Here is an 18,831-nt window from a genome sequence, read left to right as displayed (position 1 = left end):
AGTCAGGTCCAGGGGTGCATTTTGGGTGAATCAGGGTCAGGGGTGTATTTTGGGGGTGAGTTGGGGTCAGGGTGTATTTTGAGGGTGAGTTGGGGTCAGGGGTATATTTTGGGGATGGGTCAGGGTGTAATTTGGGGGTGAGTCAGGGTCAGGAGGTGTATTTTGGGGGTGAGTCAGGGTCAGGTGTGTATTTTGGGGGTGAGTCAGGGTCAGGAGGTATCTTGGGGGTGAGTCAGTTCCAGGGGTGTATTTTGGGTGAGTCAGGGACAGGGGTGTATTTAGGGGGTGAGACAGGGTCAGGGGGTGTACTTTAGGGGTGGGTTGGGGGTCAGGGGTGTATTTTGGGGGTGAGTTGGGGTCAGGGTGTATTTTGAGGGTGTGTTGGGGTCAGGGTGGGTATTTTGGGGGTGGGTTGGGGTCAGGGTGGGTATTTTGGGGGTGAGTCCGGGTCAGGGTATATTTTGGGGGTGAGTTAGGGTCAGGGGTGTATTTTGGGGGTGAGTTGGGGTCAGGGGGTGTATTTTGAGGGTGAGTCGCGGCCAGGGGTGTATTTTGGGAGTGAGTCAGGGTCAGGGGTGTGTTATGGGGGTGAGTCAGGGTCAGGGGGTGTGTTTTGGGGGTGGGTCAGGGTCAGGGGGTGTGTTTTGGGGGTGAGTCAGGGTCAGGGGTGTGTTTTGGGGATGAGTCAGGGTCAGGGGGTGTGTTTTGGGGGTGGGTCAGGGGGTTTGTTTTGGGGGGTGAGTCAGGGTCAGGGGGTGTATTTTGGGGGTGAGTCGGGGTTAGGGGGTGTGTTTTGGGTGTGGGTCAGGGTCAGGGGGTGTGTTTTGGGGGTGAGTCAGGGTCAGGGGTGTGTTTTGGGGGTGAGTCAGGGTCAGGGGGTGTGTTTTGGGGGTGGGTCAGGGTCAGGGGGTGTGTTTTGGGGGTGGGTCAGGGGCTTTGTTTTGGGGGGGAGTCAGGGTCATGGGGTGTGTTTTGGGGATGAGTCAGGGTCAGGGATTGTATTTTGGGGATGAGTCAGGGTCAGGGGGTGTATTTTGGGTGTGAGTTGGGGTGAGGGTGGGTATTTTGGGGGTGAGTCAGGGTCAGGGGGTGTATTTTGGAGATGAGTTGGGGTGAGGGTGGAAATTTTGGGGGTGAGTCAGGGTCAGGGGGTGTATTTTGGGGGTGAGTCGGGGTCAACATTGTATTTTGTGGCTGAGTCAGGGACAGGGGTGTATTTTGGGGGTGAGTCAGCGTCAGGGGGTGTATTTTAGGTGTGAGTCGGGATGAGGGTGGGTATTTTGGGGGGTGAGTCAGGATCGGAGGTGTATTTTGGGGGTGAGTCGGGGTCAGCGGTGTATTTTGGGGGTGAGTCAGGGTCGGTGTGTATTTTGCAGGTGAGTCAGAGTCAGGGAGTGTATTTTGGGGATGAGTTGGGGGTGTATTTTGGGGGTGAGTCAGAGTCAGCGGGTGTATTTTGGAGGTGGGTTGGGGTGAGGGTGGGTACTTTGGGGGTGAGTCAGGGTCAGGGGGTGTATTTTGGGGGTGAGTCGGGGTCAGCGGTGTATTTTGGGGCTGAGTCAGGGACAGGGGTGTGTTTTGGGGTGGTGAGTCAGGGTCAGGGGGTGTATTTTGGGGGTGAGTCAGGGTCAGGGGGTGTATTTTGGGGGTGAGTCAGGGTCAGGGGGTGTATTTTGGGGGTGAGTCAGGGTCAGGGGTGTGTTTTGGGGTGAGTCAGGTTCGGGGGTGTATTTTGGGGGTGAGTCGGGGTGACGGTGGGTATTTTGGAGGTGAGTTGGGGTGAGGGTGGGTATTTTGGGGGTGGGTTGGGGTCAGGGAGTGTACTTTGGGGGTGAGTTGGGGTCAGGGTGTATTTTGAGGGTGAGTTGGGGTCAGGGTGCATTTTGAGGGTGAGTTGGGGTCAGGGTGGGTATTTTGGGGGTGAGTTGGGGTCAGGGGTGTATTTTGGGGGTAAGTCAGGGTCAGGGGTGTATTTTGGAGGAGAGTTGGGGTGAGGGTGGGTATTTTGGGGGTGAGTCGGGGTCAGGGGGTGTATTTTGGGGGTGAGTCAGGGTCAGAGTATATTTTGGGGGTGAGTCAGGGTCAGGGTATATTTTGGGGGTGAGTCAGGGTCAGGGTATATTTTGGGGGTGAGTCGGGGTCAGGGAGTGTATTTTGGGGGTGAGTCAGGGTCAGGGTATATTTTGGGGGTGAGTCGGGGTCAGAGTATATTTTGGGGGTGAGTCGGGGTGAGGGTGGGTATTTTGGGGGTGAGTTGGGGTGAGGGTGGGTATTTTGGCGGTGAGTTGGGGTGAGGGTGGGTATTTTGGGGGTGAGTTGGGATGAGGGTGGGTATTTTGGGGGTGAATTGGGGTGAGGGTGGGTATTTTGGGGGTGTGAGTGTTTGGGGGTGTGTTTGGTGAAGGGTGGGGCTGTGCCTTTCCGGGGTGAGGGTTCCCTGTGGGCTGTCCCGGGGGAGTGGGGAGTGACTCAGGGAGTGGGGGGTAGTTGCCTTTCCGTGTCCCAGGAGGCGGGAGGCGGGCGGTCTCAGTGCCGCACCCGGGACGGTGTAGAGACACAGACACAGGCAGAAGGACACACAGAGACACGGGCTCAGGGTTGTTCCCGAGCCCCGGGGGCGAGTATGAGCGGCTCCGAGCGGCAGGCGGGCGGTCAGAGAGGCTCCAGCCGCCGGGGTAGCAGCACCAGCAGCGGGGGAGCAGCGGACGGTCCCGGGGATGAAGCCCGCTCTGTGTCCGCCGGCAGCTACTGGCAGGACCCCCTGGCGATCGACATCAGCCGCAGCGCGGTGCCTGCTCCCCGGGTCCGCAGGGCACTCCGAGCTGTCTATGTGATCAATGAGACAGTGAGCCCGCAGTGCCAGGACAACCTGTCCCTCAGGTGTCTGCAGGAAGCTTGTGAAGATGCCCACGCTGTAGTGGAGACCGTACCCTTTGGCAGGCTGGTGCTGGGCGAGACTGGCACCTTGGACTGTTTCTACAATGCAGGTGAGTGCCTCCAACCCCTCACTCCACTCAGAGAAGTGAGACTCTCCCAAAGTTTCTCCCAAAGACTCTTCGCAAAGTTTTGTTTGATATCATTTACTCTGAGGCTGGGGGTAGGGGGGGAGGGAAACTGGATCCCAAAGTGAAACTCTCACTTTTCAAGTATAACAGTCAGTGTTATAGTTTATGGAAGGCAGCAAAGGCTCCAGGACAGGGAGGTTGACAAACTGGGGCCAAGTTTTGAAAAACTGAGCACAAGAAGTAGGTTTGCGGACACAGGCTCAAGGAGAAGGGAGGCGAAGAGGTTTAAGGATGGCTGTACCAGGGCTTAGAATCTCCAACGTGGTTTAACGTTTGCAGGCGTGCAAGTTTCTTGCAGACTTCCTGGGCCTGAGAGATTACGGAGGTAGGGAAGGATGTGTAAACAAGGAGCATTTTTTAAAAATTCAGGTGTAGCTCATGTGTGGGCTGAGGGGCCTGTTTCTGTGCTGCCCTGTTCTTTGTTGGCAGGTACAGGGTCCGTGTAGGTCAGGAAGCTCACCAGAGACAGTGTTAAGTGTCGGAGATGAGCGGTAGAGTTTTGAACGATCTCAAGCTGATAGAGATTTAACGAGGGAGGTCTGTTGGAAATGTTTTGGAATGGTCACATTGAGAGATAACAAAGACACAGATGGTGGTTTCAGTCGTAGATATGCTGAGACAAAGGTAGAGTTGAACAATGTTACAGAAGTGAAAATAGACTTAGTGATGATGTGGATAAGTGATTGGAAACTGATCTTGGGTTTCAACATGGTACCAAGGTTGCAAATTATCTTAGCATTTGATCTTTGTCAGTTACAGAAGTGGGATTAGTATTTGGGGAACGTTAGTAACTGGGGATGGAGTTTGACTCCAGTTCCTGCCACGATCAGTCTTCCTGATAGTTTTAATTTGGGAAAATTTCTTCTCATCCAGTAATGAATGTTAGGCATTGAGCCTGATAATTGGGACATTATGGAAAAATTGAGCAATCTTTGGAAGGCCCAACATAATTTACAGTCACTTAGCAATAACTGGCTAGAACCCAGAGAGGACCAAAGATATCACTGTCCATTAGAGAGACAGATGATAATTTACAGCATGTGGGTCACTACCCGGCAAATGTTGGGAGAGTTGAGTGAGGTTTCAACTTTGGAACTTCCAAAGTGGTTTGTAGTCAATAATGTACTTTAATACGTGGACATCATTGTATGTATTTCATCAGTTCTGGTTTGGGGATAAACATTCACAAGTGAGAACTCTTGTGTCCTTCTTCAAAGTATTGCAGTGGGAACTTGCAGGTCAGAGGTCAGACAGAGGCTGTGTTTAACATCCCAATTGAAGGAAAGTGCCGCACTCCCATAGCACCACACTGAAATGTCACAATTGGATAAATGTTCAAATTCCTGGAGTGGAACTTTGAAATAACTTTCCAGTTTTGCTTCTTTATTTATTCATGCCTTCCTCAGTCCATCATCCCCATCTCCTGCTCAGACAAAAAAAGCAAGTATGTTGCGGCATTTTCTGTGCACAGCAAAAGCTTTGGCAATGTTCAGAGTACCATATAAACCTTAGTTTAGATTGATAGAAAAGTAAAATCTTGCAATTTGGACCTTTGCCCCTTTAATACTACAGTTTGAATACCTTCCAAAAGTTGTTCAGAGTGTAATCATTGTTGAAACAGCTGAAGTAGGGATGTGCCTTACCAGTTGGAGGCTGCAGTTCAGAAGCACCAAGTGTTTTAAAATTATCTTCTTGTTGTAGCAGAAGATGTTTGCTTTTGTTTCGTCGTCCAGTTGTCATTTCAGATGTTGTGATACCCCCCACCGTGTTTTGTGTTTGTGAGGAGTTTGTCAACCTGTCTCAAAACTTACTGGCTTTCTTTGACAGATTGTTGATTTTTATATGTTAATCACTGCAAGAAATGTACTGAAGTGTGGTATTCGCATTACATGTGGTAGAAAGGAACTCGACCTATTGCTGTTGTTTCTCTAATATTACAAAAGGCATAGCTCCTGACACGCAATTGTTTTAATGAGGTCCATGAATTATGCTGATTGTCAGGGAAGCTGTTTGCCTTTAAGGTCACAGGTTCTTATTGTTTTTCAGTAAACACTGGGAGAAATTAGTTTAAATGCTGTTTCGTGACTAGGTCACAATCAACATTTTTTTAAAGCATGTTTACTGAAACATTACAGACATGTTTACTACTGATTCCTGAAACCCTTTAAATGTGTGCTAGTAATGCGATGGTACCAGCTCTGAATGCATTGGGAGTAGGGCATCAGGCATAGAATGCTGGAATTATTGCAGTTGCCTCCAGTAGTGATGCATACAAAACTTTAGGCAGATCAAGTACGTCAGTGTATTCTTTGCATACTTGAGGCCGAATCCCTAATATAGTGTACAGTGTTTGCACCATCTTCCACAGTCTAATGTTTCTGCAGTGTTCACATTGAGTCATAGAGATGTGCAGCATGGAAACAGGCCCCTTGGTCCAACTCAGCGATGCTGACCAAATATCCTAAATTAACTTGGAGAAAGTGAGGACTGCAGATGGCTGATGCTTATGCTTGAAACGTTGATTCTCCTGCTCCTTGGATGCCGCCTGATCGGCTGTGCTTTTTCACAGACATCCTAAATGAATCTAGTTCCATTTGCCAACATTTGGCCCACATCCCTCCAAACCCTTCCTATCCATATACCCACTCAGATGCCTTTTAAATGTACTAGCCTCCACCACTTCCTCTGAAGCTTACACACACCACCCTCTGTGAAAAAGTTGCCCCAAGATCCCTTTTAATCTTTCCCCTTTCACCTTAAATCTATGCCCTTTAGTTTTGGACTCCCCTGCCCTGGACAAAAGACCTTGACTATTCACCCTATCCATGCCCCTCATGATAGTATAAAATTCTTTAAGGTCACCCCTCAGCCTCCGACACTCCAGGGAAAATAGCCCCAGCCTATTCAGCCTCTCCCTATAGGTCAAACCCTCCAATCTCGACAACATCCTTGTAAGTCTTTTCGGAACTCTTTCAAGTTTCACAACGTCCTTCCTATAGCAAAGCGATCAGAATTGAACGCAGTATTCCAATTGTGGGCTAACCAATGTCCTGTACAGCTGCAGCATGACTTCCCAACTCCTATACTCAATGCACTGACCAGTGAAGGGAAGCATGTTAAATGCATCTTGTGGAAAAGAGTCAAAAACATTATATGAATAAATCTCCACATGTAGCATGGTGGAGTTTTACTGTCCATTGAGGTTGGGATTTTTTAAGGCGTGTCAAAAAATGTATAGAAGTTCAGAAACATTAATTTATTTGGCATTTATCCTTGTTTATGAGATATCTATGCAAAAGCTGTAAATATCAAAAAATTTCATTCAACATATTTTGTATCATTGTTATTTACTAAGAGCTGTCCCCAAAACTTGAACAATGCTACTGTTGCTGTTTATTCAGCTGCTGTTTTGATTTCTCAGAAACAAAAATGATAATTCTCTTCTAGTTCTAGTTCCTTGGGATGCAAATGTCAACCCTTCAAATTATAAGGTTTTGCTCCTCATGCAAAATTTCTCTGTTGCACAACAATTGTCTGGTGCTTGAATATAATAAACAACATGTAATGCCCCAGAGAAAGTTGTTTCCGATAAGAAGCCAAACTGCATGCCTTACATTGTATTAATGATTTACACATGAAAACAAATTAAATCCCTACTTGAGCCATTGGAATAATGATTTGCCTAACTCGCTTCTCCAGAAGGGACACCCTTTAATCTCAAACTCTCCTTTGGCTTGAAGATTTATTCTCAGTGACCTTTCTTTATGATGGCTCAGGTTAGGAATTTTTCCTTTAAATTGTTAGCCTTTTTGTATTGTACAAATAAAGAATTATTTGTGTCCTCTTACAAGCTGAAAGGTTTAGATAAACAAGCTTTTTTTAAAATGTATTTTCTAATCATCTGTTCAGAGATGTTATGACACACCTCTGCAGCAGGTTGGACTTGAACCCGGCCTCCTAGCTCAAAGGTAGGGACATTGGCACTGCGCCAGAAGAATTCTGGTAAGTTTATTTTTAAGTAAAGTTAAAAATCACACAACACCAGGTTATATAGTCCAACAGGTTTAATTGGAAGCACACTAGCTTTTGGAGCAACGCTCCTTCATCAGGAGATTGTCAATCAGGTGACAATCACCTGATGAAGGAGCGTTGTTCCAAAAGCTAGTGTGCTTCCAATTAAACCTGTTGGACTATAACCTGGTGTTGTGTGATTTTTAACTTTGTACACCCCAGTCCATCTCCGAATCATATTTTTAAGCATGCAGTTTGCAATCAGAATTTAATATTGGCCGTGACACTTTGAAAAGTCAATACATTGAAATCATTTCACATCCAGAGGTTAAATCATTAGCAGGAATTGTGTGTCAGGTTTATTTGTTGTTTTGGCTGGCTGTCTATTGATGCATTAATGAACTGATTTGGTAGAGTCAATGCTAATGTAATGATACATTCATGTCCAGAGTTGAAGTTAATTTATTTAATTTAGTGTGTCGTTATTGATAGGCTAGTCCTTTGATCTGTTCATTTGTTGCTATTTCCACTGCTCCATTTGATTTGATGTGTTTACTGGTTGACAAAATGATGACTGTAATTAAACGCTGCCATTTGATTACTGTGTGCTATATCTTGTGGTCCTAGACGTTTGAAATGAGCAGACTTTCAGACATATGTATTATAGTTACTCGAACACGATAATATCGTTTGACTGAAGGCTATGGAATGGTATGCTACCGTTTTGGTAAACTATAGTGTCCCAGTGAAAGAATTCTGAATGCACATACAATATTCCCCACCTCCTCCCCCCCCCGCCCCACACTTGTACCCACGGGGGATATGTTCCAAGACCTACCACAGAAGACCAAAACCGTGGGTAGGAGCCAACCCATTCATTTAAATGGTAAATCTACCTCCCCAACAACCCCCGGTCCCTGGTTCCAGAAGGTTCCCTATAATATGTTCGGGCTGTGGTAAACCGCGGCGAACTGAAACCATGGAAACTGATTCGGCGGATACAGAGGTTACCCTGTATATACATACACATGATGATATATTTCTTTAATCACATTGCAATCATGTAGCTGGATACTGTATTCTTTAAAATTGATTTGTGTGGTGTTTGTTGCTCCAATGATTAATTCCAGAATCATGGAAGCGATTTACAAGAAGGATTCCTGGGATGGGAAACTTCAGTTATGAGGTAGATAGAAGACGCTGGGGCTTAGCAGAAGCGGAGAGAAGATTTGATAGGGGTTTTCAAAATCTAGAGCAGGCCGGATTGAATAGATAGGGAAAACTGCTCCTGCTCATAAAGGAAAAAGAACAAGAGGGTGCAGATTTAAAGTGATGTGCCATCAATGCAGTTTGATGTGAGAAAAAAACCTTCTTCCCACAGCAAGTATTTAGGTTCTGGAATGCCCAACTTGGAAATATGGGGCAGGTTCAATTGAGGCATTCAAGAAATGCATTGGATGAGTATTTGGATAGAAATTATGGTAAGGAATATGGGGAAAGGGCAGGAGATTGAGACTAGGGAATGGAACTGGTTTAGGCAGAATAGACTGAATGGTTTCCTCTATACCATAACAATTTTGTGAATCTGTGAATTCCCTGGTATCAACTCAGCTGAGCGGCAATGTTGATCAGTCATTAGCTGTTGATACAGGGTGAAGCAGAGTTTCGCTTTCCAGCACTTATATGGGCCTTGAAAAAGGCATTTATTTAATTGCAGGTTCTGGTTGAGGTGGAAGTAGTCGTTCAGTCAGGCGGGAGCATGCCCCTTGGTTTACCCAGTTTCCTTTACTTGACTGTCCTAATGGAGTCTGTGCAAGCAAAGCTTGGGGACAAACCTACCACCATTTCCAGGCTGGCATTGGCTGGTGCTGGTATTAACCCAGCCATGTGTGAGAAGCTCATTGTCCAGGGAGCACGTCAAGTGAATCTCTATGGGCTTGCTTGTAGCCTGCTCATTCAGAGACAACACATTTATTTACAAGTCCCTCCATGGCTGTATCCCTCATTATATCTTTATAATTCCTTCCAAGCCTACAGTCCTCCATAAATATGAGTGAGAGTATGAGTGCTCCTTCAGTTTTAGGGTCCAGAGCCTCCCTGACTTTATTTTGCATGCCATTTACTCTCTTTGCAAACCACTACCCCCTATTTCTCAGTCTTTTCACATGTAGAAACAGTTTCTCCCTATCTACTCAGTTCAAGTCACTCAGAATTTTCAAAACTATCAAATCTCCAGACTTCTTCTTTCCAAGGAAAACATCTCAACTTCTCCAACAATTGATGCTTCATATCTCAACATCACTTTCTTGTAAACCCCTTCTGCATTCTGTCCAATGTGTTCATATTCTTTCTAACATGTGGCACCAGAACTGCACACAATCTAATGAGCATCTTACATAGGTTCAGCACAATGCTCTTGTACTCCATGCCTCTCTCACTGAAATCAAAATTATTCTATTATTTCTTTACAGTTCTCTTGATGAGAGGTATAGTTAGTAAGTTTGCAGATGACAACAAAATTGGAGGTGTAGTGGACAACGAAGAGTACAACAGGATCTTGATCAGGTGGGCAAATGGGCAGAGGAGTGGCAGATGCAGTTAAATTTAGATAAATGTGAGGTGCTGCATTTTGGAAAGGCAAATTAGGGCAGGACTTATACATTTAATCGTAAGGTTCTGGGGAATGTTGCTGAACAAAGAGTACAGGTTCATAGTTCCTTGAAAGTGGAGTTGCAGATAGACAGATATAGTGAAGAACGCATTTGGTCAGTGTATTGAGAATACGAGTTGGGAGGTTGTGGCTGTACAGAACATTGGTCAGGCCACTTTGGAATACTCTGTTCAGTTCTGGTGTCCCTGCTAGAGGAAGGATGTTGTGAAACTTGAAAGGGTTCAGAAAAGAGTTACAAGGATGTTGCCAGGGTTGGAGGGTTTTGAGGTTCAGGGAGAAATGGAATAGCTGGGGAATAACAAGGTCTTTTCCTCAGGTTAGGAGTCCAAAACTAGAGGGCATAGGTTTCAGATGAGCGGGGAAAGATTTAAAAGGGACCTAAGGGGCAACTTTTTCATGCAAAGGGTGGTATGTGTATGGAATGAGCTGCCGGAGGAAGTGGTGGAGGCTGGTACAATTACAACATTTAAAAGGCATCTGGATGGGTACATGAATAGGTATTGTTGAGAGGGAAATGGGCCGGATGCTGGTAAATGGAACTGGATTAATTTAGGATACCTGGTTGGCATGGGTGGGTTGGACCGAAGGGTCTGTTTCCATGCTGTACACCTCTGTGACTGTATGTCCTGTCCTGGTGCTTTCAATGATGCCCAGCTCTCTCTGCTCCTGCGCGACCTTTGGAATAGTACCCTTTGTTTTATTCTGTTTCTCCAGGTTTGTTTTGGTACCAAAATGTATCACCTCACATTTCTTTGCGTTGAACTTCATCTGTTACGTCTCTGCCCATTCCACCAACTTGTCTGTGTTTTTCAGTAGTTCAGCATTGTCTTAATCACACATTATAGCTCTCCCAACTTTTGTGTCAGTCACATAATTTGAGGTTGTCCTGACACACCAAGTTCTAATCGGTTACACAGACCGGGTGATGTGAATCTTCCCCCGTCTACTTCAGAGTCCTGGCTGAGTGAGAATCAGAAATGCTTTCTTCATTCAGAATCACAGGAATCTTTCCTTGACATTAAATACTTCCTTTCTTTTAGTACGTAAGCCAAGTTAAATCACACAGTGTGTAATCGACGGTTTTAATTTCAGGTTAACCCTTCCCTTGCCTGATTTTCTAAAGAAAGAGGGTGGCTTATTTGAATAACATTCTTTATGAACTCAGCATATCCCAAAGCCCTCCATAACTAATTACATGAATTTGACGTGAGGCCTCTGTTTATTGTAACTCAGCAAGTTCCCACTGATTGTATTAGTGAGAAGTTATTTATACTTTTGAGGTTAAGGATTCAAAGCTGAAGGGCCGAAGATGATTAGGTACCTTGAGTACTTATAGGGAAAGACCGCTAGGACACTGGTTGTAACTTCGAGAGAATATGCATGTAAAGCTGGATTCTGCAAATAAAGTTAGTGTTAAGTGAAAAGATAGGTTTCCTAGTTTACCATCTAGCTTCTGAAGGGATTAACTGATGATTGATAAATAGCTGTGAAGCTGCATGTTGTTCTTCAAAACAGTGAAGATTTGTTTGCATCCACCCGTTCCCCCATCTCGCCAGTGTACATTGAGGACAGCTGATACCTTGGTTAAACATCTCACCTGAAAGTTGGTGCCTGCAGCAGTGCAGAATTCCATCAACACTACCCCGTCAGCAAGGCAATGTGTTTAGATATCTGGAGTGGGACATGAATCCACAACCTCCAGAGATCGGTGCGCTATCCTCTTAAACCTTGCCCCAGAATATCGTCGGACATGTTGTCAAATTCACTTTGTAAGATATGCAAATCTTGCATGTGCACCTGTTGTATCACCACCTGTACTGAGCCAGACCTGTTCCCAAGATAAATGTACCGGACAGCAGCCCAGTATTTGCAAATAGCAACTCAGTACAAGTTACCTTTGTAAGGTAGACTTGAAAAGTGTGGCACGGATAAAGCACAGCAGGTCAGGCAGCATCCGAGGAGCAGGAGAGTTGACGTTTCAGGCATAAGCCATTCCTGACGAAGACTTTATGCCTAAAAAGCCAACTCTCCCACTCCTCAGATACTGCCTGACCTGCTGTGCTTTTCCAGCACCACGCTTTTTGACTCTGATTCTGCAGTCCTTACTTTCTCCTTTTGTAAGGTAGATGTTGCATGGAGATCGCAGATGTAGGTCTGTCTCCTTCCTTGATGTGCTACCTTTCCCCAGCCAAATCCTTGTCATAATCAGACGTGGTGGAGCTTAATGCAATCTCCAACATCAACCCTTAAAGAACCATTACCGTATCCAGGAAATACTGTGTTGCTGTGAAATATGTTGGGACATCTCCGTATAAATTATTTTGTTTATTCTATAAGGGACATGGATATATAGCAATGATACCAGGAAAGGAAACCATTAGGATAATTTGGTGGCAGGGAATGAACTATATTACTGCTCATTGAGAGTCCTGAAATAAGTGTCCAGGGTGTTTGGTGGAGATAATACAGATACCACCAACACACAGCTTTGTCTTCGGGGAGGAAGACAGTTAATGACCCACTTAGCTCGACCTGCAGCTACAGTTAAACTCTGCTCACAACTGAGCTTGGGAAATAAGATTTCTTTCAGCTCCTGAATGTCACTCAGACCATCCACCACCAACTGTTGATGAAAACATACCTCTGTCCCATCTGTATGAGGAGCTGAGGTTGCCAAATGAGGACAGCATTAGGTTCAGTCCTGATAGTGAAGATTGTAAAATCATCAGTTTCTGACTCGGGCCAGTATCACTGTTTCCATGAGGTAGGTGTGCTGAGGTGTATTAGACTCAACTGTTTGCTGTGGTTTACTGAGCTCCTTTTGGTAGTTCCCTGTCTTCTGGTGCCCATTAGTTTGGAGATATTAAGACTTTTAGACTCAAAGTATTGGCTGCAGTGAATTCCTTGCAGCTCTCCATGTGACTGGTGGACTGACACATTGCTACTTGGCTGCAGTCCAACAGTGAACGAGGCACCTTAGGATTTATATTTACGTAATTACTAGTTCCTAGCTTTATGTAAGTAATATCACTATCCTCTATCTTCAGAAGCTACTAATCCTTTTCCTTCAGTGAAGTTTTAGTCCTTAACCCTCTTGTCTGGACTAATCATGATTAAACCTTGAAACATAGAATATAGGAGTAGGCCATTTGGCCCTTCAAGCCTGCTCCGCCATTCCGTATGTTCATGGGCTGATCATCCAACTTAGTACCCTGTTCTTGGTTTCTCCTCATACCCTTGATCCTTTAGTTCTAAGAATTTTAAAACTTGTACAATGAAACTGATTTTCGTCATTAAACAGGTCTCTTATAGTTTTTTGTTTCAAAAATCATCATTCATAGTAATCAGTTAATTAACAAATGTATTAATAAATTAATAATGATGGTATCTCGGGAGTAGGCAATTCTTCAGAGCTCTAGCTGACTGGACAGTGGGTAATCAAGGGCGTTGAGGACTGCCTTTGGGAGGTCAAAGGTTGGGGAAGCAATAAAATGAGGGAAAACAATGGACAAGTATGTATCCTTTAACTAAAAGAATGTAGTTTAACCTCGGTGCAATGCTGATCTGATTTCTAAGCATTCCATCTTTGGTGTTATCTCCAGATATCGCAGTGGTGGAGATGTCTGACCCTTACTGTCAACCTTCACTCTTTTATCATCTTGGGGTACGGGAGAGTTTCAGCATGACGAACAACGTGGTCCTTTGCTGTGACAGCAACCTTACATCACTGCAGTCACTACAGGTGAGAGCGGCCTTCCACCTCAAACCACTCGTGCTGCAATCGCTGCTGTATTTTATCAGTGTGCTTTAGATGTGTGCTGAACTCATAGATTGGGGGCTGAGGGACAACTGGCGAAAGGATGTGTCAGATACTCTTTGTTAGGTCATCTCAACAACTGTCCACTTGTGCCTTGAGGACAAGGGGAACTGGAAACAGCAGGAACAATGAGCCCTGGTGGAAAAGAAGGTGGAAAATCCAGCCATTTACTTGGGATCGGATTCCTCCTTGCTTTCTTGGTTTCTATAGCAGGTTAGGTTAGAAAGGACCATGCGAAACATATTTGAAGCTCTGCTGTCTGGTTCTCAGTGTAGTTGAATGATGAGCATTGGACATAGGCAATGTGGTGTCTGAAATTCTTTTATCTGTCATGGGCCAATCCACACTTAGGTTCAGTTTGTATTGTGTGTGGTTATGGCACAACCATTCTCCCTCTTGAAAGGCTGACTGTTTATTTGTCGGTGGAAGACTGCTTCTCCTGTACCATACTTCTCAATAGCATCATCAGCTCCTGGCTTGTGCTCAGATCCCTGTGTGAATCCTTCCAAGTTAACGATCACACAACACCAGGTTATAGTCCAACAGGTTTATTTGGAATCACTAGCTTTCGAAGTGCTGCTTCTTCTTCAGGTGGTGTGGAACAGAATAATAAGACACAGACTTTATAACAACAGGAATGCAATTAGATTACTTACAGTGTGGAAACAGGCCCTTCGGCCCAACAAGTCCACACCGCCCCGCCGAAGCGCAACCCACCCATACCCCTACATTTACCCCTTACCTAACACTACGGGCAATTTAGCATGGCCAATTCACCTGACCTGCACATCTTTGGACTGTGGGAGGAAACTGGAGCACCAGGAGGAAACCCATGCAGACACGGGGAGAATGTGCAAACTCCACACAGACAGTCACCTGAGTCGGGAATTGAACCTGGGTCTCTGGCGCTGTGAGGCAACAGTGCCACTGTGCCGCCGCAATGTTATGGAATGTAATATTAAACAAATTTAGCTTATGTCTTCCATCTTTTAGAATGACCATGTTAGTTTCGGTTCCTTCATATGTAAAATTACACTCTCAGGATAGCTTTTAACAGTAGGTGTCATCTCAGCTCAGGTTTTAAAGGCCATTAAAGGTGTGAAGTTAAAGTCTGCTTGTGTCCCAATGTTAGGTCAGACTGATGTTATTTCTAAAGTGGCAGTTACAGAACCTTACATGAAAAAAACTGCATAAATCCATGTAAGATTCTGTAACTCTGACTTTAGAAAGCTAGTGATTCCAGAAAGCCCTGTTGGACTATAACCAGGTATTGTGTGATTTTTAACTTTGTCCACCCAGTCCAACACTGGAACTTCCAAATCATGTATCCTTCCAGGTCACTTTCAGTCCAGTCCACCTCATGGCTCAAAGTCTAGCCAATTCAAAGTGTGTGTGTGTGTGTGTGTGTGTGTGTGTGTGTGTGTGTGGTGTGTACGTACCATGGTGCATTATCCCTCACACAATCTCAGCTGGCCCATTCACTGTCCTCCAGTGACCTCCCCAATGTTGTGCTCTTCAATGGACTTGCCCTCATCAACTTTCAGAGCTGAAAATGTGTTGCTGGAAAAGCGCAGCAGGTCAGGCAGCATCCAAGGAACAGGAGAATCGACGTTTCGGGCATAAGCTCTTCTTCAGGAATGAGGAAAGTGTGTCCAGCAGGCTAAGATAAAAGGTAGGGAGGAGGGACTTGGGGGAGGGGCATTGGAAATGCGATAGGTGGAAGGAGGTCAAGGTGAGGGTGATAGGCCGGAGTGGGGGTGGGGGCGGAGAGGTCAGGAAGAAGATTGCAGGTTAGGAAGGCGGTGCTGAGTTCAAGGGATTTGACTGAGACAAGGTGGGGGGGAGGGGAAATGAGGAAACTGGAGAAATCTGAGTTCATCCCTTGTGGTTGGAGGGTTTCTAGGCGGAAGATGAGGCGCTTTTCCTCCAACTGTCGTATTGCTATGGTCTGGCGATGGAGGAGTCCAAGGACCTGCATGTCGTTGGTGGAGTGGGAGGGGGAGTTGAAGTGTTGGGCTACGGGGTGGTTGGGTTGGTTGGTCCGGGTGTCCCAGAGGTGTTCTCTGAAACGTTCCACAAGTAGGCGGCCTGTCTCCTCAATATAGAGGAGGCCACATTGGGTGCAGCGGATGCAATAAATGATGTGTGTGGAGGTGCAGGTGAATTTGTGGCATATATGGAAGGATCCCTTGGGGCCTTGGAGGGAAGTAAGGGGGGAGGTGTGGGCGCAAGTTTTGCATTTCTTGCAGTTGCAGGGGAAGGTGCCGGGAGTGGAGGTTGGGTTGGTAGGGGGTGTGGACCTGACGAGGGAGTCATGGAGGGAGTGGTCTTTTCGGAATGCTGATAGGGGAGGGAAGGGAAATATATCCCTGGTGGTGCGGTCTGTCTGGAGGTGGCAGAAATGACGGCGGATGATACGCTGTATATGGAGGTTGGTGGGGTGGTAGGTGAGGACCAGTGGGGTTCTGTCCAGGTGGCGATTGGAGGGGCGGGGCTCAAGGGCGGAGGAGCGGGAAGTGGAAGAGATGCGGTGGAGGGCATCGTCGACCACGTCTGGGGGAAAGTTGCGGTCCTTGAAGAAGGAGGCCATCTGGGTGGCACGGTTTTGGAACTGGTCCTCCTGGGAGCAGATGCGGCGGAGACGAAGGAATTGGGAATATGGGATGGCGTTTTTACAGGGGGCAGGGTGGGAGGAGGTGTAGTCTAGGTAGCATCAACTTTCAGCCATGCTACAGCCAGTTAACTTCCTACAACGCCTTCTCTCCTGCCCATGTTTCCATTATTCCGACATTCTATCTTTAGTCCCATCCTTTTCTTTATTATTTGTGGGACAATACACACAAATATACAAGCAACAGTAGGCCATTCGGCCCATCAAGCCTAGCCTGCCATTGAGTGAACTTATAGCCATTCTGATGTTAATCTCAACAATATGTTCCAGCATACCCCCAATAATGTTTTAGCTCCTTAATCATGAAGGTTCTAAGAATCTCTGCCTTAAAACTATTCAAAAATGCTGCATCCACTGTCTTTGCGGAAGGGAATTCCAAAGACTCATAACTAACCAGACACGCCAAATTTCCATGGACACGGTAGTCAGCATTGGCACGTTGATCACGACAATGACATCCACTTCTGGAAGTTACACCTGTGCACAGGACTCTGAGACCTACGCAGCTGGTAAGAAAATTAGGGGGATCACTATAGAGAAAACAATGTTTCCTCATGTCTGTCTTAAGTGGTGCCCCTTTACTTTTATTACTCCTAGTTCTAGATTCTCCCACAAGAGGAACCCACACTTCCCACATCTACCTGACCAAGACCCCTCTGGATCTTGTAGGCTTGAACTCAGTCACCTCTGACTCTTCTAAACTCCAGAGGATATGGGCCTAAACTGTCCAACCCTTCCCCGTAAGGCAGTCTGCTCGTTCCAAATACTAGTCTCGTAAACAAACAGAAATTGCTGGAGAAACTCAGCAGGCAGCATTTGTTGAGAGAAAGCAGGGTTAACGTTTCAAGTCCAATGAACCCTTCAACAGATCTACCCGAATCTGCCTGATTACAGGAAACTTATCCAAGGGCTCTGTTATAATGTTTATTAAACTTCTCTGAACTGCTTGCAATGAGAGTTAACATTAAGTATGGTGGGCAGTACTGCACGCAGTACTCCATATGAGGTCTCACCAATGCCCTGTATAACTAAACCATAACCTCCCTGCTTATACTCAATTCCTCTCACAATATAACATAACATTCTATTAGCCTTCCTGATGACTGGCAGCACCTACATACTAATCTTATGCAGTTCATACACCAGGACACCCAGATCTTTCTGCATCTCAGGCTTGTGTAAGCTCTCACCATTTAGATTATACGCTTTTTATTTTTTTCTGTCAAAATTCTATCATTTTTATATTTTCTCACATTGTATTCTATTTGTTAATTAATGATTGAGAAGGAGAACAAAACTGTATTGACCTGACCTCCAAGGAGAACTCTCCCAGCTGTTCCCTTTGAATAGTGGAATCTTAATGTCTTCCTCAGTAATGTATTGGTTTGTCAGCTATGTTTGTGTTCTCAAGTCTGTGGTGTGGATATGACCTTCTGCGGAAGGCAAGAATGCTTCTTGCTGAAGCACAGCTACTTGTACACTGAAGATGCCAACTGTCTCTTCTTCATCCTGGGCTGCGTGAGTAATGCTACTCTTTTAAAAAAAAATCAATGTGGGTCTGTCCTCCCCCCTTTCTTGGCATCTTACCCACGCTGAGGAGACTGCTTCCATCATCATCAGTGTTACTCTAACGTTTCTTCCCTGCGCTGGGCTAAGTCATGGATCTCCGTGACTCAGTGCCATAGTAAACATACTTCTAAAATTTTCAGGAAGTGTAGAATATGTAACTGGCATTTTGTGGTCAAGCTGTCTGTGGATGTTGATAAAAGTTAATGTTCAGCCCAGTATGTAAGCCTTGACTCAATGAAAAAAAACACCCTGCTCTGATTCAGAAAATATGGGTTCATACCCCACCACATAATGTAGAAGGACACACCAGTGCTATAGAGGTTTTTTGTCTGTCTGTCTCTCTCATCAGCTCTCTTGGAGAGACATGAAGTGCAGGGAAACTGTGTCTGATATACTGACCAATATGTATTTCTCAAATATTGCCATTGAGTCGTGAGGATGTACAGCATGTAAACAGACTCTTCGGTCCAATTCGTCCATGCCGATCAGATATCCGAAACTAATTTAGTCCCATTTGGCAGCACTTGGCCCACATCCATCTAAACCCTTCCTAATCATATACCCATCCAGATGCCTTTTAAATATTGGAATTGTACCAGCCTCCACCACTTTCTCCGGCAGCTCATTCCATACACATACCACCCTTTCCATGAAAAGTTGTCCCTTAGGACCCTTTTATATCTTTCTCTTCCCACCCTAAACCTATGCCCTCCAGTTCCCACCCCAGGGAAAAGATCTTGCCTATTTATCCTATCCATGCCCTTCATGATTTTAAGAACCTGTACCATGTCACCCCTCAGCCTCCGACGCTTCAGGGAAAACAGCCCCGGCCTATTCAACCTCTCCCTACAGCTCAAATCCTCCAACCCTGCCAACATCGTTGTAAATCTTTTCTGAACCCTTTCAAGTTATACAACATCTTTCAATAGCAGGGAGAATAGAACTGCACACAATATTCCAAGAGTGGCCTAATCAATGTTCTGTACAGCTGCAACATGATCTCCTAACTCCTATAATCAGTGCACTG

The 18,831-nt window shown here is 45.6% G+C and overlaps 1 protein-coding gene across 4 annotated transcripts in view; it reads left to right on the top strand.

Annotated features, from left to right (window-relative positions):
- Positions 1–2,551: 2,551 nt before the first annotated feature.
- The window catches only part of LOC140453677 (mitogen-activated protein kinase kinase kinase 5), a 167,810-nt gene continuing 151,530 nt past the window's right edge, over positions 2,552–18,831 (top strand). For 3 of the 4 annotated variants that reach the window (XM_072548596.1, XM_072548594.1, XM_072548593.1), the window contains exons 1-2: positions 2,552–2,987; positions 13,350–13,489. In XM_072548596.1, the coding sequence (XP_072404697.1) occupies positions 2,624–2,987; positions 13,350–13,489 (504 nt within the window). In that variant the 5' untranslated portion in view covers positions 2,552–2,623. The remainder of the gene's footprint in view (positions 2,988–13,349; positions 13,490–18,831) is intronic. The other variant, XM_072548597.1, reaches the window with a different exon arrangement.

Source organism: Chiloscyllium punctatum, chromosome 27, assembly GCF_047496795.1.
Source record: "Chiloscyllium punctatum isolate Juve2018m chromosome 27, sChiPun1.3, whole genome shotgun sequence".
In the NCBI taxonomy this organism is placed as follows: domain Eukaryota; kingdom Metazoa; phylum Chordata; class Chondrichthyes; order Orectolobiformes; family Hemiscylliidae; genus Chiloscyllium; species Chiloscyllium punctatum.
This window is presented reverse-complemented; position numbering and strand designations above follow the sequence as displayed.